The 18,865-nt window shown below is 35.0% G+C and overlaps 1 protein-coding gene, 2 long non-coding RNA genes and 7 other non-coding genes across 18 annotated transcripts in view; 3 read left to right on the forward strand and 7 right to left on the reverse strand.

The window, feature by feature from the left end:
• The window catches only part of Cep295 (centrosomal protein 295), a 57,171-nt gene extending 40,482 nt beyond the window's left edge, over positions 1 to 16,689 (forward strand). For 2 of the 9 annotated variants that reach the window (XM_047516096.1, XM_047516097.1), the window contains 15 exons: positions 916 to 1,114; positions 1,219 to 1,362; positions 6,909 to 7,061; positions 8,285 to 8,388; positions 8,939 to 9,038; positions 9,747 to 9,995; positions 10,898 to 11,037; positions 11,837 to 12,011; positions 13,332 to 13,960; positions 14,819 to 14,959; positions 15,444 to 15,531; positions 15,647 to 15,814; positions 16,011 to 16,110; positions 16,187 to 16,286; positions 16,372 to 16,689. In XM_047516096.1, coding sequence (XP_047372052.1) covers positions 916 to 1,114; positions 1,219 to 1,362; positions 6,909 to 7,061; positions 8,285 to 8,388; positions 8,939 to 9,038; positions 9,747 to 9,995; positions 10,898 to 11,037; positions 11,837 to 12,011; positions 13,332 to 13,960; positions 14,819 to 14,959; positions 15,444 to 15,531; positions 15,647 to 15,814; positions 16,011 to 16,110; positions 16,187 to 16,286; positions 16,372 to 16,410 — 2,529 coding nt within the window. In that variant the 3' untranslated portion in view covers positions 16,411 to 16,689. Of the gene's footprint in view, positions 1 to 915; positions 1,115 to 1,218; positions 1,363 to 6,908; positions 7,062 to 8,284; positions 8,389 to 8,938; positions 9,039 to 9,746; positions 9,996 to 10,897; positions 11,038 to 11,836; positions 12,012 to 13,331; positions 13,961 to 14,818; positions 14,960 to 15,443; positions 15,532 to 15,646; positions 15,815 to 16,010; positions 16,111 to 16,186; positions 16,287 to 16,371 lie in introns of those variants that run through there. The other 7 variants (XM_047516091.1, XM_047516092.1, XM_047516093.1 and 4 more) reach the window with 7 other exon arrangements.
• LOC124960839 (small nucleolar RNA U2-19) lies at positions 8,502 to 8,581 on the forward strand. The gene has a single exon (XR_007104161.1). It is a non-coding gene; the product is annotated as a small nucleolar RNA U2-19 (small nucleolar RNA).
• LOC124960838 (small nucleolar RNA U2-30) lies at positions 8,784 to 8,853 on the forward strand. The gene has a single exon (XR_007104160.1). It is a non-coding gene; the product is annotated as a small nucleolar RNA U2-30 (small nucleolar RNA).
• On the reverse strand, positions 13,174 to 16,806 carry LOC124958251 (uncharacterized). Its single transcript, XR_007103854.1, has 2 exons — positions 16,764 to 16,806; positions 13,174 to 16,525 (listed from the first exon to the last, which is right to left on the reverse strand). It is a non-coding gene; the product is annotated as an uncharacterized LOC124958251 (long non-coding RNA).
• On the reverse strand, positions 16,590 to 16,719 carry LOC124960829 (small nucleolar RNA SNORA25). The gene has a single exon (XR_007104151.1). It is a non-coding gene; the product is annotated as a small nucleolar RNA SNORA25 (small nucleolar RNA).
• A 211-nt stretch (positions 16,807 to 17,017) lies between the features above and the next one.
• On the reverse strand, positions 17,018 to 17,137 carry LOC124960833 (small nucleolar RNA SNORA32). The gene has a single exon (XR_007104156.1). It is a non-coding gene; the product is annotated as a small nucleolar RNA SNORA32 (small nucleolar RNA).
• A 37-nt stretch (positions 17,138 to 17,174) lies between these two features.
• On the reverse strand, positions 17,175 to 18,741 carry LOC124958250 (uncharacterized). Its single transcript, XR_007103853.1, has 3 exons — positions 17,970 to 18,741; positions 17,641 to 17,694; positions 17,175 to 17,234 (listed from the first exon to the last, which is right to left on the reverse strand). It is a non-coding gene; the product is annotated as an uncharacterized LOC124958250 (long non-coding RNA).
• Positions 17,507 to 17,579, reverse strand: LOC124960823 (small nucleolar RNA Z40). The gene has a single exon (XR_007104146.1). It is a non-coding gene; the product is annotated as a small nucleolar RNA Z40 (small nucleolar RNA).
• On the reverse strand, positions 17,779 to 17,908 carry LOC124960830 (small nucleolar RNA SNORA1). The gene has a single exon (XR_007104152.1). It is a non-coding gene; the product is annotated as a small nucleolar RNA SNORA1 (small nucleolar RNA).
• On the reverse strand, positions 18,134 to 18,272 carry LOC124960824 (small nucleolar RNA SNORA8). The gene has a single exon (XR_007104147.1). It is a non-coding gene; the product is annotated as a small nucleolar RNA SNORA8 (small nucleolar RNA).
• Positions 18,742 to 18,865: the final 124 nt, after the last annotated feature.

Here is an 18,865-nt window from a genome sequence, read left to right on the forward strand (position 1 = left end):
TTTGTTCCTGGGCCTACAAGTTTTTAGTTATTGAGAATAAGTGTTTTGATCTTAACTGTACTATAATTTCCTACCGTACACAACATGGAAATTAAAACAATAAATGATCAATCTCTCATGTTGTTTATGAGATTATTTGAAACTCAACTAATTTAAATGCAAATATCACAAAAGAATATAGATTCTTATTTGAGGTTTGTTATAATGGGTTTTAAGTCTATCATAGATTAAAATTGTAAAAATAAACTGTTTAGTAGAATTTTTCTTAGGTATTAACAGACCTTGTACTCTTATGTATAGCACTTTGTTCACATTTATATATGGATCAAAATCAGTACTACTTTCTTAAGGGACATTATTATTGTCTGATGTTTAAGCTGGCATGATTTTGGGCTGATGGAAAGCTGGACTTGTGACTTGGGTTTGAATTGTTGGCAGGACTTACAGTCACTCAAATTTATAATTTATCCCATGGGAAGTGAAAGTGTGCCTTCCAAAATATGAATGTATCCATTTTATTTTAAAAGGCCACTTCTAAAACTTATTATTTAGTGTAAACAGTTCTACAGATCTTTGATGTCCAGGAGAAGCTTGAGTTAAGTGAGTTCAGGAGGAAAATTAATAAGAAGGAAAAACAGGGGAATACTCAAGTATAAACTCTTAGTGAGAGGAACAATGAAGACTTAAGTTTTAGTTGGGTGCTAAGCATGGTTATATTTTTTTAAAGGGAATATTGCCCTTTTAATGTTGGAAGCCTATCGCATTTTTTTATCTGGAGAAAATTATAATAGTGTAAGTAATGGAACTATTTATTTGGTTAAGTTTCTAATTTAAGAAGAAAGATGTAGATATTAGGAATTTTTCTCATGATTCCTCAACTTTGTCATCCCCACCCCCATCTGCCCACTCTTTCAGGCAAGTAAGCTCACAGTTGAAAATGATTTAAAAATGCAGAAGATGGAGCAGCCCAGAGAGTGGCTTCCTCATATCCAAGACCTAACAAGAGATGATCAGCAAAGCATTAGTCATGCAGATAAGAGCAACTCTGATGATAGCTGGTTGATTTCTGAAGATGTTAGTGCCAAGCAAAGCAGTAAGATGATTGCATTTTATTGTAATTATTCTACTGATTATTCTTTGCTTTTATCCCCTGAAGTTTGCTGGTTGTAGTATGTTAATAGATTTTCATCATGCCTACCTTTGTCCTTGACCTGATAGGCAAGCATCTGGACAAAGAACCAGGTAGAAGAGTCTCAAAGCCACCTGTAGCCAGAGTTAAATGTGGATTAGATTTAAACCAACATGAACTTAGTGCTATACAAGAAGTAGACTCTCCACCTAGTGGCCGAACTTCTATACCAGGTAAACAGATAGTTTGATAAGATAAAAAGATATTTTCATGGTTTGTCAGTTTTCTACATTCTTTCAGGATGCTAAAATTTGTCAGAGAGACTTAGTTTTTGAGTACTTTTGAAACTGGTTTTACATAAATAGTATTTTTGTAATAATACCTCTTGGACGTAAAAGAACTGTGGCATTGGGTAAGTAGTGTATCTTATATGTGAGGAAAACCAACTTACTGCAGACAAAATTCTTTGATATTCTGTATTCTGACACTCCTAGTCTCTCTGCTTCCGTTCTTGTCTGCATTCTAAACTTGTTTCTTATTTGTTCTGTTTTCTCTTTTCCCTTACTGCTTTTCTACTTTAATATTTTTCACTACTCTTTTCCTGTATACTTTCATAGGATAATTATGACACTTAAAATCCTGGCTTTAAGGACAGTTAGAACAGATGTATTTCTTCACCATACTTCTTCCTACATCTAGTTACTGGGAAATATTCATTTCTGCAATATTTTGTGAGCAGTCCTATTTGAATTTCATAATTATTTTTAGATTTCAGACTTACCAAATAATTTTCTTGATCACATTTATCAAAGCATCTTTTAAGGAGGAAATTGGCATCTTTAATGATAATATTATAATGTTAATACTGACTGTTTTGGTCTTCAGCCATAAAGTATTGTGTCTTTATTTCTTACTGTTTAGAAGAATTAAGGAAGATAGAGATTCAGAGTAATCCCCTTTTTTTATACTTTTATTAGTACATTATAATTACGTAGGATTTACTTTGATATACTCATACATGCATAAAATTTGATTTGCTCCATTTCAGTCCCCGGTGCCTTCTCTTTCCTCCCCTCCCACCTAACTCCTATTCTCCTTCCTCTACTCTACTGGTCTTTCTTCTATTTATTTATTTACTTTTATTATTTGGTCCTTTATAAATACACAAAAAGATGGAATTCACTATGGTATATTTATACATGTGCATAGTATAATGTTATCAAATTCATTCCATATTTCCTCCCATTTTCTATCCCTTTTCCTCCTCAGTTCCTTTTTCTGCTCCACTGATCTTCCCTCTATCCTTATGATATTTAGTCCCCAACCCCTGTACTTTTTTCTCCTTACTTTACTTTTAACTTTCCCATGAGAGAAACATTTGACCCTTGATTTTCTGATTCTGGCTTAATTCACATAGCATATTTTTCATTTCCATATTTTTACCAGCAAATGCCATAATTTCATTCTTCTTTATGACTGAGTAAAACTCCATGTGTACATATATGACATTTTTCCTAATCTGTTCATCTATTAAAGGGCACCTGGGCTGGTTGCATAACTTGGCTATTGTGAGTTGCACTGCTGTAAACACAGATGTGGCTGTTTCACTATAGTATACTGATTTTAATTCTTTTGGATAAATACCAAGGAGTGGGAAGGCTGGGTTATGTATGGTTCCAGTCCTAATCTTTTGAGGAATCTCCATACTGTTTATAGAGTAGTTGTACAATTTGCATTCATAATAACAATGTATGAGTATCTTTTTCCCACATCCTCACCAGCATTTTTATTATTTGTATTCTTGATGATTGCCATTATGACTGAAGTAAGATGAAATCTCAGTGTAGCTTTGATTTGCATTTCCCTGATTGCTAGGGAAGTTGAACATTTTTCATAAATATGCTAGCCATTTGTTTGTTTTTGTTTTTTTTGCGGTGCTGGGGATTGAACCCAGGGCCTTGTGCTTAGGGGGTAAGCACTCTACCAACTGAGCTATCTCCCCAGCCCCTATGGTAGCCATTTGTATTTCTTCTTTTTGAGAAATGCCTGCTTAGTTTTTTTGCTAGCTTACTAATTGGATTGTTTTTTGTTTCATCTCTTTGAGATCTTTATATATTCTCGTTATTATTCCCTTATCAGAAGTAGCTGGCAAAGACTTTCTCCCATTCTGTAGGCTCTCTCTTCACACTCTTCATCATTACCTTTGCTGGGCAGAAGCTTATTATTTGATGTCATCCCATTTATTGTTTCTCAATTTTTTTTCTTGAACTTTAGGGGTCTTGTTAAGGAAGTTGAAATGTTGACCCTATGTTTTCTTCTAGCAGTTTCAAAGTTTCCTTCTAGTCTTATTTCAAAGTTTTTTTTTTTTTTGTTTTTTTTTTTTTTTTTTGCGGTGCTGGGGATTTGAACTGAGGGCCCTGTGCTTGCAAGGCAGGCACTCTACCAACTGAACTATATCCCCAGCCCTTATTTCAAAGTTTTGATTCACTTTGATCTGACTTTAGTGCAGGGTGAGAGATCTACTTTTATTCTCCTTCACATAAATATCCAGTTTCTCCAGCACAATTTTTTAAAAAGCCTGTCTTTCCTCCAGCATATATTTTTGGCACTTTTGTCAAGTATCAGGTAACTGTAACTATTGTGTCTTCTATTCCATTGGTCTTCACATCTACTTTGATGCCAATACCATGTTCTTTTTGTACTATAGCTATATAGTATAATTTGAGATTAGTTATTGTAATACCTCCAGAATCAGATTAACTTCTAAGAATCAGTCCTTTCTGTTTTCTTAAGAAAATTATAAAGTGATGATTTTTATTACTAGGCTTTAGAAGCTTTTTTCCTATTTTGCATTATTTGACAAACCACAACTGTTTAGGAATTGATTAGTGCTTTTTCTATTTCAGATCATGAGGAGATGCTCATTATTGAGTCCTATAATTTAATGAATCATGTTTGAAATTACAAAAATGTTATCTTGTCTAAAAGGAAAATCAACTTAGTCCCTTATCTGCATCTCTATCTTCCAGCCTTCTTTTCTCAGTAAATAGTACTTTCAAGTGTCAGTACTTCTCTTATTAATATCTCCCAACACACAGTAAACCACCTAATCTCTGTTCTACTCTGAACTCTTGAATCTGCCCACTTCTTTCTATTCCTACTATTACTTATTTAATTCAGGCTATCAATTTTTTTCTTGGGTACCTGCTAAAACTTCCAGTGCCTCCTTATTTCCAGTCTTGTTTTACTCCAATTCATGTTCCAATGGCATGTTCAGAGTAATCGCCCTTTTTCCCCCCATTTAGAACTATGCAGTGGTTTCTTTTGATTGGAGGAATGAGTCTAAATAAGCTGATGGCCCTGTAAATAACTATTGTATAATAACTAAAAACTATTGTATAATACTTTTAATCAAAATTTTACATGCAAATAGTTTAAAAAGACAAATGGTGCAAAAAGGTTATAACATGAAATCATAGTTTATGCCGCCCTCAAATTCTTACCACAGGCACTTTTCAAGTCTTTAGGTATTTTTTTTGTATTTACCTCAATAGTTGGAATAGATATAAGCAAAAATTAATAAATTATCATTACAGTGATATGTAAGTAATTTTCACTGCTGTGATAATATGTCATTTTATCATTTCTGTATAATGTCTGTCTTAACATTTCTTAATAAAATTTTCCACATAGTTTACATTATTTTCTCTGTTTGTGAAAATGTTTTATTTGGAAGTTGAATTACCTTAAGAAGGTTGTTTTTTTTTTGTTTTTTTTTTTTTTTTTTGTACCTGGAATTAACCCAGCGACACTTAACCACTGAGACACATCCCCAGCCCTTTTTTATATTTTATTTAGAGACCGGGTTTTTGCTGAATTGCTTAGGGCCTCCCTAAATTGCTGAAGCTGGCTTTGACTCGAAATCCTTCTGCTTCAGTCTCCTGAGCCGGGGATTACAGGTGTGCCCCACCACACCCAGCTTAACAAGGTCATTCTTTTTTTTTTTTTTTTTTTTTTTAATGCGGTGCTGGGGATCGAACCCAGGGCCTTATGCTTGCAAGGCAAGCACTCTACCAACTGAGCTATATCCCCAGCCCACAAGGTCATTCTTAATAGGAATGTTGTTTTCCTCCCAAGAGGCAAAAATTGGTATGGGGGAAGGTGAAAAAAAGGTACTCTTGTTATGTACAAAGCAGTTATACAGTATATATGCTGTTATTAAAATATTATGTGGGAGGAGGCAATTAGAAAAGAGTCTAAAAAAACTCCTTTTTGAGGCTGATAATAAAAATGAAGTTCAGGGGCTGGGGTTGTGGCTCAGTGGTAAAGTGCTTACCTAGCACTTGTGAGGCACTGGGGTTCGATCCTCAGCATCACATAAAAGTAAATAAACAAAAATAAAGGTATTGTGTTCATCTACAACTGAAAAATATTTTTAAAAAATGAAATTGAATACACTGATTTATATTGGTCTTCCAAATTTTTTCTTTTTTCCTCTGTTGTTCATTTCTATTTCTTTCCTTTTTGCTTTCTGGGCAACTTTCCTTAACTTGTTTCAACTTTTCATCTAAATATTTATTCTGATTATCAAATTATAGTTTCCAAAATGTTGGTTTTTCTTTCTGGTTCCCTCTCTCCCCCCAACCCCAAGCGTTTCATAATATCAGTCCTGTTTCATGGATCCAGAATGATATCTACTGTAAATACTTATAGATTTTTGTTTGTTTTCTGTATTTTCTGTTTATCTGAGTTCTGTTTTCTCTTTTTTGTTATCTCTGTCTGATATTTTAGAGGATTTCCTCTAGTACTTTGCATATCTGAGTAGGATATCAAAGGACTTATCTGTGGAGAGGGCTTTATTTTCTGTTGGACTGGGTGGGAAAGGTGTGCCTTTCTTATCAGGTGCTCTCAACTTTGTAGTTCTTTTCTTCAAAGGAAGGTACTGTAACAGGAGCACAGGCCTTTCTATTGGCATTATGGAGCTGCATTGACAGTGCAGACTTGAATACCCCTGATTTCCTCAGTGTGTCTGTCACTCCCACCCTTGCCTCATTTCTGTGCCTAATGCCCCTGAATTCAGAGTGTATTAAATTCTGTTTATCCAGAAAACAAGCCTTTAGTCTCCTCTGGGGATAACGTTGACAGGGAGATCAGGAGACCAGAAGACCTAATTGTTCGAAGTATGTAGTTTTAAACATCCTTGTTTTCTGTTCCTGGCACATCTTCCTTTCATAATATTCTAGTCCCTTTAATTCCCAAGTTTTATCTGAGTCTGCTCAGTAGATTGCCTTGCTTCTTTAGGGTATGTCATAGGCCTCTGCTTGTTTTTATTTTTGTGTTGAAGTATAACATTCAAAGAGATGCACCAATCATAAGGCTTTATTTCAGTGATTTGTAAGTCACTGAATAATCATGTATCACCTGGGTCAAGAACTGGTACATGAAAGAATCCTATAAATCCTTACCTTGTGCCCTCCTGATTACTTTCCCCCTCTCTTTTGAGCCACTCTTTTTACACCACATATTTGTTATTGCTATTTTTGAACTTTATTTATATTTTGAATGAATATTATACCATAAAACATTACTAGTGTTTACTAATCTATTACTAGTAGATTTTCCAGGCATTTTTCCTATGATCAATAATGAAAAAAATCAAGAGTGAGGAAATAGGGATATCATTACTTTTTAGTTGTAATCTAAATTGCCATTTTAGTTTTAACTAGCTCTGGAAACTTAAGTGAAAATTTTCATGACTCAGGTTTTTTATTTCCCACAGGTAATCCAAATTTTTATCAAGACAGAGATCCCATGAGGGTCTCAATAAGCCGAGAACAGATTTTCTTTGGAAGCCCAATGGCCCATGTTCCAATTAATTGTCTTCAACCAGCTGCCCAGGAGAGTGTCTGCAGTAATGATGGTGATGAAACAGGTGAGAGATGAATAAAATGAAGATGGTGATGTTGTGCAGAAGGATATATAGACTAAAGATATTTATTGTAGGGTGATTTCTAAGATGATGAATAACCTCAGTGACTGTTGGTAATCAGATTATAATGGTACACCCATACTCTTGTTCTATATGGTTGTTAAAAAGTAATGAGGGTAAGGGTTGGGTAAGTGCTTAGCATGTGCAAGGCTCTAGGTGTAATCCCTGAACCACAATATAAAAAAGAAGTAATGAGGGGGAACTAAAATAAAACCTGGTTATTAAAGGTAACTATTTAAAAAGTGGTTTACAACTAATAAAACAGTACTAGAACTACACTCTGTATGTTCAGTTAGCAATATTATACATAAAATAGTTGTAGATTATCTATAGATAGATATCTCAGACTGTATTTATAAACACAAAGAAGTTCATTTAGTTGGGGAGAAGGGGATATTTGGTACTACGAATTGAACCTAGCCAGAGAGGCTTTACCACTGAGCTATGACTTGAGCTCTTGGTATTTTATTTTGAGATGGGTTGCACTATACCCAGGCTGACCTCAAACTTGCAGTCCTCCTGCCTCAACCTCCCAACTCTCTGGGGATTAGAGGCATGTACCACCACACCTGGCTAAACCAGCTCATTTAGAATGCCAAATATGGAACTTTTTAAACATATTTCATAGTTCTATATTTCATTTAAAATATGAATTATTACAAATAGGCTTAAGCAAAAAACTTAGAGCTGCCAGCTATATAAAACTTATAACCCTCATAGACTTCCTACTAGTATTTACTTAATGAAACTATTTGAAAGAAAAATCACTAATTTTCTAAATAAAGTTCACGTCCCTTGTTCAACTTTTTCTGTATGAAAATAATGCATGCTTCTTGTAAAAAAGAATCTATAATAAATTAACGTATTTTAAAAATGGCCCTTTTCCAGCTTTTAGACCTAATGTTCATATATTTTTAAAAGTTTTTGTTCATGAAGTTATAATGACAACTACAGTTAAAAAAAAAAAAAAGTAGTGCTACCTAGTGAGTGTTTTAAACAAAAACTAGGTATTTTTTATTTTATCTAAGATAAGGTAATTTTAAAAAGCCAAATATGAAAGTAAATTTTAGGAAAGCACAGAATGGTGTTCTCTGATGCTAAGAATATAATTTTTCCTAATTCAAACCACTTCCTCCCAATTTTGAATTCTAAAATTCATATTTTAGTTAAGGTCAAGGAATCTGATGTTGAGAATCATGCAGTATTAAGTTATGCTTTGGAGGAGGAAAAGTATACACATCTTGGCCCAGCTGTAAATCCAGATGATAAGGTTAGTAATGACTCTGTATATACTAAATTTTTAGAACTCTTTGGTTTCATATTCTCTTTAGTTTGCTGAAAAATTAAAGTCTATGTTCTCTGAGATCTGCTCTTATTACAGTAGATCAATGATGAAAATAGCCAAATCTGAGCATCAGAAGACTTCACAGTCAATCTGATACATGATCTGTAGTGTTCTGAGAAGCAAAACTATAAAGTAATTTAAAACAGTTTGGGTTTGTGTCTGGTGTGTGTGTGTGTGTATGTTTCATAAAAGTCACAGTGAATAACTGAGGACATGCTAATGGATGAGATTGGGGGTGGGGAGTGTGTGTGTGTGTGTGTGTGTGTGTGTGTGTGTGTGTGTCTGTCTGTCTGTCTGTCTCTCTAAGGCTAATCATTTCTGAGCAATGATGAAAAAGTTTTACTACTGACCTTTGTAACTATGAAGGTTTCTACACTTGACCTGAGCTCAGAATTGACAACTGCTGAGGTAGAGGATTTAGAGTTTTTCTGGCTACATGATACATCATGATGTAATATTTCCCTTAAATTTTTAGGCTGACACACAAATTTTTCATGAGCCATTATCTTCAGTAACTCTTTCTACTGGGAGCTTTGTAAGTTATGAAAACACAGATTTGAGCCTTACAGATCCAGGTAATAACATCCAGTGGAATTGCAATTTAGTGGTGGGAGGAAATGGTGCTTTTTCATAGTGTACTTGGCGGGGCGGAGCTGGGAGAAGTTTCTTTAAATCTCAAAAGCAAAGTATTCATGCAAATAACACATTATATAATGTGACATTCTAAGAATGGAGCTAGGCATGGTGATCTATGCCTGTAATCTCAGTTACTTAAGAGGCTGAGGCAGGAGGATCACAAGTTCAGAGCCAGCCATGGCAACTTGGTGAGACACTCTCAAAATAAAAGATAAAGCTGGCTATAGTGGTGCACACCTGTAATCCCAGTGACTCCAGAGGCTAAAGCAAGAGGATACCAAGTTGGAGGCCAGCCTCAGCAACTTAGCAAGGCCCTCAGCAACTAAGTGAGACCCTGTCCCCAAAAGTTAAAAGGGCCAAGGGTGTAGCTTAGCAGTAGAGCACCCCTGAGTTCAATCCCCCCTGCCAGGTACCGCAATAAAAGTCACTGAAAGTCACTAGGATGCTCTATAGGTCCCTAACACTTTGAAAAATGTTTACTAATGCCACATTTTACTACTCAGTGGAAATCTGAGCAAGTTTCTTTCTTGATCTTTAGCATTATATATTGCCATGTCTCTCTACCAAAATGTGTCTTTAAGGAAGTACCCAGTCTTAAAAGGAATATGTTGTTAATGTCAAATATTTTCATTAAACTCAATTTCCAGAGTCATTTTCAGAGCACACGGACTATCAGGAACAAGAATCTACTGCCAGTAAAGAGGAGGAAATGAATATTTTACGTTCTATAATTCCTTCAACACAAGTTATATATCAGCAGCAGAAATCTTCAGATGTTCATAAATCTCTGTTGCCTACAGTAGAAGAATTTACATCTCGTCACACACACTTTCAGCAGACCACAGACAAGTACATAAATGAAGCAGATTTGATGCCTGAGAAAAGAGATTTGCAGGGTAAAATTGTTATAAAGGAATACTTTTATATAAATGAACTTTTCACCTATTATCCTTCTTAGTTTTGTTTTATTTTTTACAGACTTCATTTTGATTCTTTGTACACAAATGGGGTACATCATCTCATATCTGTGGTTGTACACAATGTAGATTCATACCATTTGTGTAATCATACATGTACATAGGGTAATGGTGTCTGTCTCATTAATTTACTATTTGAGCTTCATGTTTTTATGGCCTGCTGCAACAGTTACACCATAGGAAATATTGAGGGCATTTAGTTAGAGAGGGTATCTGGACCAGTTTGACTGAAGAACATGTAGAGATTAATGAGCAAATCTTCCTTTATCTTTGCAAAGTTCCTATTACAGCTGAGGCAAAGCAGGGCTCAGAATTCAGACCTTGGATTTGAGTTAGAGGTTATATCCTAGCCGTGAAATTATGGGCAAAATTTAATATACCCGTTTATCTTCTCTAAAAGAAGGATGTTGGAGTTTGAAGGAAATGGTTGAGAAAGTACAATTTTGGCCCATGGTAGTAGTGAATACAGTGAACCTTTCCTCTTTTTCTGTTTAATCACTGATCCTGAAGTGAGAATAGCAAAGCTTATAACAAAAAGCAACAATCATGGCCTGTTATTCCTAATTAACCCCAGAAGTCTTTGAAGCTGATAGGAATGGAAACTTATGTTGGTCAAACATTTCAGAGAGGATCCCTGTTTTTTAGTGCCTTGGAAGTAATCATGATAGGACTTAATATGAAAGCATCAAATGATCATGAAAAAAAACAATTATGGTGGAGTTACCTAAAAAGGGTTTTAATGACTATTCTTAGTACTCATTTTCTAGGTTTTACTTTAAATTAAAAAATATATCTTTTTATTCCCCTCAAAATTCCAACAGTTGACCTTGACTTTCCAGAATTGGAACACATTTTTCCTAATCTGCATCGTCAGCTCTTTAAACCCTTAGAACCACATCCAGATTTTGATTTATCATCATTGTCATCTGGGATTTCTCAAGACGACAGAAACTTTTACCAGGTATATTAAAGTAGATGCCCCATTGTAGTGAATGTTTAAGAACAGCTTAGTTCTTTCTTTTGTTGAACAATGGTTCTCAATCATGACTGCCTTTTAGAAACAAAAGGAAAACTTTATTTAAAAATTCCAATGTCCAGACTATCCCCCAGGTCAATTAAATCAGAATCTCTTGGGATGCTTGTTTCTTATGTGGCACCAAGATTGAAAACAGCTAATTAGAATTTTATCCAGTCTGCTGTATCTTTAGCTAGTGCATATGACCCCATAGAGGCTTCATAATGGTTTTGTTTTTTTAAATTTACTTCAGTGGAACAATTTTAACATATTTAAACAAACAAAAAAAAATGACTGCAAAATATTTAAAAGTATTTTCCAGGGGCTGGGGAGATAGCTCTGTCGGTAGAGTGCTTGCCTTGCAAGCACAAGGCCCTGGGTTCGATCCCCAGCACCACAAAAAATAAATAAATAAATAAATAAATAAAGTATTTTCCTACACAGTAAAGGAACTGAAATTCAAACCTGGGACTTTGTACTTCCAGAGCCCAACATCCCAAGCTGTTCTGAATGATTCCTGCTTGTTGGAAAATTATCTCATGTTTCAATCTCTACTTGTTCTTCAGTTCACTGTTTTTTCTAAATAATTTTTAAGTCTCATATTGACTGAAAGAATTAAATTTACAAATAAGCAAAGTATTACTGTTAGTAAAGTGGTAATTAAGGAAGAATAATATCAAAGAAACAGTGATTATTGATACAACTAATAATATGTAATCAGCCTTTCCCTTTTTTCTTCTATTAGAGCTCAGATTCTTCATCTGAAAATCACTGTGTCACTACATCCAAAACTACAGTTTCTTTCACAGCACTGAGGAGGGCCAGTTTGCATTCTTTTCTTAATACTAGCCTAAACCAGCAACCTAACCCCAAAACTCAAGCTGCTGCTCAGAGTTTTGCTACAGATGATATTATTGAGGGTATGTATGACTAAATAAAAAAAAAGTTTATCCATTAAATCCCAAGTTTTCAATTCTGCAAATATTTTAGATGCACACTGGTGCATTAAAGTGGGAAATCACAATCTAGACTTTATATAACCTTTATTATCATTAAGAATGAAAATACAAATTTTCCTATAACATGATTCCTTATTTTCCCTTTCCTTGGAAACTGTGCCTGGCACCTCTGAGTTTGTCCCCACTCCTGTCCTCAGTATTAGAGGTTCTGTTTTTTTGTGTACTTAGTTAAATAGCAGAAGTGGAAAAATAAATTTCTGTTCTTTATAAAATTACTTAGTCTCATACTGGGGAACAAAAGTCACCAAATTATATTGTGTATGTATAAATACGTAATAGCAAATCCCACTAGGGGTACAATGTACCAATAAAATGTAAAAGTAGTAAAAAATGTTTAGTTTGCATTTTTATATTGTAAAATAAAAAGCAAGAGTTAGCTGGGCCCGGTGGTGCATGCCTGTAATCCCAGCGGCTCAGGAGGCTGACACAGGAGGAGCGTGAGTTCAAAGCCAGCCTCAGCAAAAGCAAGAGGCTGAGCAACTCAGTGAGACCCTGTCTCTAAATAAAAAATACAAAACATGGGCTGGGGATATACCTCAGTTGGTAAAGTGCTTTGCTCACAAGCACAAGGCCCTGGGTTCAATCCCCAGCACCGCCAAAAAAAACAAAAAACAAAAATACAAAATACAAAATATGGGGCTGGGGAGATAGCTCAGTCGGTAGAGTGCTTGCCTTGCACAAGGCCCTGGGTTTGAACCCCAGCACCGCAAAAAAAACACTTATAAAATCAAAATACAAAATATGGCTAGGGATGTGACTCAAGTTGTCAAGAGCCCCTGAGTTCAATCCGCACTAACGAAAAGAAAAAAAGTATTACCTCTTGCCCCTCAACACTACTTCTACCTCTGCAGTTCTATCCTAATAGAACTTTTACATTTCATATGTATACACAACATATCTATGTGTATACCTAACACATGTACTTACATATATGCACATTTTATTCTAAGTATTAGAATCAGTTTTTTATGGAGGAAAATCATCGTGTCTGATATCCAAATTGTCTATTAAACATTAGAAAAAGAGAGAGTATATGGTATGAACTATACAGTTGATTGAAAAATCACTGTGACCATCTTTATTTTTCTAGTCATGTTTTTACACATCAGTTTTCACTCTTAAAACTGTGGGAATTAACAACTTGCAGTTTACTCGAACTATGAGAGAGATTCAAGTTTATAACACATAAGACTGATTTCTTCTTCTTTTTTTTTAATGCAGGATCTGAACAATCTTTTCAACAGCTTCTGCCAGAATTCTCTTCACAGGAGGGGAGCCAGCATGCTGACCTACCGAGTATTTTTAGCATTGAGGCAAGAGATACTTCCCAAGGCATGAAAAATCAGACTGAAATATTACAAAATAAGAAAAAAGGTGTTCATTTCCAGCTTCCCAGAGGAAATTTAAATTCTACCTACAGTTCATCTGATGAGGCTAATGTATTTCATCAGTTACAAGTACAGCATAGTACTCCATGTAGTTCTTCCTCTAGTGAGTACTCAATAAAACAACAAGAAAGCAGAAAAGAAAGATGGGACTTTAAAGAACTATCAAAAAAAGAAGCCCTTATAATGTTACCCAGTCAAGAACTTACTGAAGGTGAAAATGAAACCTGTGGAGTTTTAGCTACAGATCCACATGAAGAAATTGATTCTCAATTGTGTGTAAGAACAGTGGAGATGGGAACTTCAGTTCAGCCGCCACATTCATTCAGTATTCAAAATGAAAAATATTTTGAGGATTCAACTAAAACTGAAACTCTAGAAGTCATGAGCCTATCTCAAACAACACAATTAGAGTCCTTTAAAAGTTCTGGATCGTTTGCATTACAGAGTTCTATTCCAATCTGGGTAAGTGAAATCTGTGGAAAAACTTTTCAATGTAAAAGAAGCAACAAAGTTACATCTTAATATTTGTGATGAAATGAGAAAATTTCCAAATTTTGAAAGCTTATCTCTAAGAATTTTACTAGAGATCTTCTCTATTCAGATAGTCTTTTTCTAGTTTCCTTGAGAAATGGTGGTTTAGCCTATGTTGAACTTCATTGCACTGCACTGAATATTGTTGGAATCAGTGTTAGAACGATCGTATTAAGCAAATTATGATCTGCTTGGCTTCAACTCATTAACAAGACATTGTTTTTACTTTTTGTGCAGCTAAACATTCTACAGGTAAACTGATAAAGGTTGAAAATAAGAGCTTTATCTAGACCACAGAGGTGTTTTAGTTGACTGCTTTTTGTTCCTCCTCTACATTCTTCATTGTATAAAACTAAAGTTATTTCTTTTGGAATATAATCTGGTCCTGTGGCCCACATTTGGCTGGAGGTCAATAGCCACTGCTACATTTAGTATGTGCCCTCCAGTTCTTTCAGTCCCTAATCTGTGTAGCCATGTTATCGTTTAGATTAGTAATCCCTGCAGTATGGTTACCATACTATTTCACCCCATACCAAAGTCCACTCTTAATATTTTTAATATACTGTGTTACTCATGACTTAGTGTTACTCATCTGAATTTTCATGCTTTTAGGTGAATGAATTTTTAATATACTGTGGTGTAGGAGTGGGAATCCGGGGGGAATCTATAATCTACTGATATTCCTCTAGAGTGCACTATTTTTTGCATTTATTTACACATAAGATTCAGATTCCACATTGTGTATTTTGAACAAAGGCTATTTTTATGACTTCCTATTTGTTTTACCAGGAGACAGAATCTGGTCATGGTATAATGGAAGAACCAGAGCTTACGTTAGTAAGCACCAGTGATATCAGCATTGCTGAAACTGATTTTGCAAACTTAACTCTAGAAGAGAAGAGAGAGGATGAGGCAAAAAGCTACCTTCAGGTATACATTAAGATTTGACTTGGAAGTCAAAAGTTTTGAGGTGTCCAGAATTTTAGCTAGCATTTTAGCTAGGTAAACTCATTCTGGGGACACATGACATGAGGAAACCGATGGGAAAAGCTAGAATTTTCTGGTGTGCTGGTAAAATAAATCTAAAGGAATAATGCCATATAAGGTAGGCATTGTAATATTACACCGAGGCAGGAGGATAGCCAAAACCCTGTCTTCCTAAATTTAATCCTCAGTACCTTTCTTAAAACCAATTGAGACAACTGAGGCTGTGTTGAGAGAAGTGTGAGTGGGAACAAAGGTGTGGACATCCATCACTACCCCACACTAATAAAGAACATGTTCAAGATGTTCATGCCCAAAGGAAACCAGGGCTTAAGACTGTAGAGATGTTGATTGGCTAAACAAAGGAGCTCTAATTTTGGTGGCTCTAACCATGACTTGGTGTTACTCATCTGAATTTTCATGCCTTTAGGTGAATGAATTTATTCTATCAGAAACAGAAAGTTCAGATTATCCAGCCACCTCAGAGCTTTCTATGCAGAAGTCAACAAAATCTACAGGTATGTCTTGAGAATCTGAAATGGTAAGTGTAGGGATCACACCTTTTATAGCCAAAATAGAAAAAGTGCATATACTTGGCCTAAATGCAGTGGCCCCAACTCTTTCTTAAAACAGAAGCCCTTCCAAAATGTACAGTCATGGCAGGAAGCTTACAAGAAGCATTTATAAAGAGAAAAAAATCATTTTTGGAGAGATCCTACCAGAGGCAGAAAGAAATAAGGAATAAAATTAAAGTCACTGAAAATTCCCAAATCAAAACAGTTAAGGAGAAACAGGCCACAGGTATGTTGTCTTTAAATTTAGCCCTCAACCACCTTCCTAGATGATCAACTTAATTTTGGACTCTCTTCCCACACAAGCACACATTTTTTTTTTAAGGCTATCTTTTATTCCCCACTTATTTTTCCAGAGGTGGTACAGATTGAACCCAGTGCTTATCAAGAGTTTAAGACTCTTGCCTCTATTTCTCTTTTCTCAGGTTCATCTGTGAGTCACCTTAAGGGAGTGAATAAAGTTAAAATGAGTTTTACTGAAGAAAGAAAGACTGCACAAGCCCTCATGCACCAAAGGGCTCTAAGGTAGCTTCTTTGCTTTATTTTTAGTAATTCACTTTTCTTCAATATTGGTATTTAATTCCACACAAATTACTTTCAGACTACACAATCAATTAGCTGAAGTGAAACAGCAAAAGATAGAGAAAGCAAAACAAGAAGCTTATGCCCTAAACAGAGCAAGAGCAAAAGAATTTCATAAGGTAAACAAGTCCCCTCCCTCCTATTAAATATCAAGGGCATACCACAATAGGAACTGCTACTTATTCTTATTTATTCCCTCCACAGAAAACACTAGAGAAACTTCGAGCCAAAAATGCATGTTGACTTTTCTTTAAAAGGTGTTTTTCTTTTAAGAATGTGTAATTTAAGGTCAATAAATTTTTATTTAAGGAATTTCCCATTGTAATTTGTTTGTTCTCCATCTCCATCTCAAGATATCCTGAAGAAGAGAACAGAGACATTGTTCATTAAACATTCCCACCATGATCATGAGTTGCTAAATAAATGTTATCTCCTCAGGACTATACAGCACTACTGAGTGACTATGGAGTCCTGTGGAGAAGATCACTCTGTGGTCACTGCGTTAAGGACTCTTGGTTTCAATAGCCCCAAAAGCCCTCTTTGAAATGACCTATATGTATATATTGTAGATGTCTCAGATATACATATATACATACCTTTTTAAAAGAACTGATGTTTATCTAGTTGTCCCAACAGCCCTATAGAAGAGAGAATCAGACTGAGTTAGCTCTACACCAAACTAGTGTAACAAAACCAAAAAACCAGGGGTGTGGAGGTGGGATTTGTGTGGATTTATAAGGCTTCATAAAGCTAAGTATCAACCACAGTAAGAATTTCCTATTAGAAAATCCCATGTGACTTACAATTTTATTTGCATCTAGGCAATGTAGAGAAAACATGCATACTTAAATAATGTTCCCGATAGGTTGATTGCTAGCAAAGCAGCAGATAGAAAACCTAGTGGGAATTTTTTTATGGTCATGTCCACAGCAAATGAGAAACTGCATTCTAAAAGCCTTGGTAATGACCATGATACCCTGGCAAATAACTTGGTAAAAAGAAAATTACTTGCCATCATTCTTTTTCCACTTGAATTATGGAATACTGATGATTTCACCGTTCTTTATCTGTGAAAAAATTCACATTTAAAATTCCTATTTTGATTAAGAGGTTGCTTAAAACTGAATTTAAAATTGGTCAGTGCAGCCATCAATACATTTCAACTAGTATGATTTGATTTAGATTTTAGCCTTAATTTTAAAATGTTAGTTGAAATGTCAAATCATATCTGAATTTATAGAATCCAAAATGCCCTGATCACTGACATTATGACAGCTCTTTTGAAACATGCCAGTATGTTGTTTACTTTTACAGAACTCTAAAACAGTATATTTAATATGGATGTTCAGAAAGGCTATTTTCTTTCAGCCCATTCAGAGCAGTTGAACATTTTGCCCATCATCATAACATCATAGGTAATCAGTGTTAAGCACATATAAATAATTGCCTTTATGTAGCAAATAAAAATCTTACCTAGGATATTTGGGATTTAATTCCTTCAAGTAATTGATTTTAGGATCCTAGGAGCTGAATTGTAGAATTTGTTTCATTAGTCATTTTTTATATTGAAAGGTCAACATTTTTCTCATTAATATTTTTACTCATGAACATAAATGTTACAGGTCTCATTGTCACCACTGCAAATATATACTGTGATGGAAGCATAACCTGTGTCAATTTAGCCACATTGACCAATTCTGGACACTGATCAACAGTGCCCATTCTCATCTAGAATGAGGCTTCATGAATACTCAAACACTATGCAAGTTTCTACATCTGTGTGGAATTTCTTTTATGCTTACCAAATAGGAAGAAGCAAGCAGCCAGAAGCAATAGAAACAAAGCTTTATACTTTTGGGGCAAATGGCTCTTCCTGGTTCTCAAGTGCTAACACCTTAGAAAAAATAAAAGCATTATTTTTACTATTTAAGTCTATCAAACTGAATTAACAAATACCTATAAAAAATGCTGTATCAATAGAAATACCAGGTTTAACATGCACAAAGCCAAGAAAACCAACGATGCCAGATACTGAATTTCTATTGCACTGTCCTTTGAACACGCCAGCAGGAAGAAACTGCTGAGTGCAGATACCATGCAGTGCAAGACTGAACTATTCTCTTTGTTCCCAAGTCTGCAGTGCTTCCAAAAAATAACATTTCTGATTCTCATTCTAAGTAGGAACTACCTTTTAAAACTACAATCTTCATCATGATCTGGCCTAATCTTTTATAGATGGAATTAGGTTAAAAATCACTTCAAGAAAACACTGAGTGGCAGAGGGCTTGCTAATATTGCATGTGTAAGAGGCCCCGAGTCCCATCCCCACACAAGAAATGTCAATGTCGTTTGTTGCTCAAATTGTCAACAAAGCCAGAATGCCTTCCATTTCCTATTGAATCAACATATCCATGGTGTTTGGGCAGAGCTGCCATGTAATAAAGGAGGAAACATTAGGCATTCTAGTATTATATAGAGTATTTTCCACGATCTCAGTACTGTATAGTTAATGGAATGTTGTATTTACAAATTATATTTTTAGACTTCTATGCTTTTAATAAATTAGTAAAAATTTCACTTACTTTCTAAACATCAATGAGTTCAAATCATATTCATTCCTATAAAGAGTCAAATGAAAAATTTAGGGAGGACACCTTAAATATTCTATTATGAAAACCAAAACCTAAGGTAAATTTGA

The sequence above is a fragment of the Sciurus carolinensis genome, chromosome 11 (assembly GCF_902686445.1).
Source record: "Sciurus carolinensis chromosome 11, mSciCar1.2, whole genome shotgun sequence".
Taxonomy (NCBI): Eukaryota; Metazoa; Chordata; class Mammalia; order Rodentia; family Sciuridae; genus Sciurus; species Sciurus carolinensis.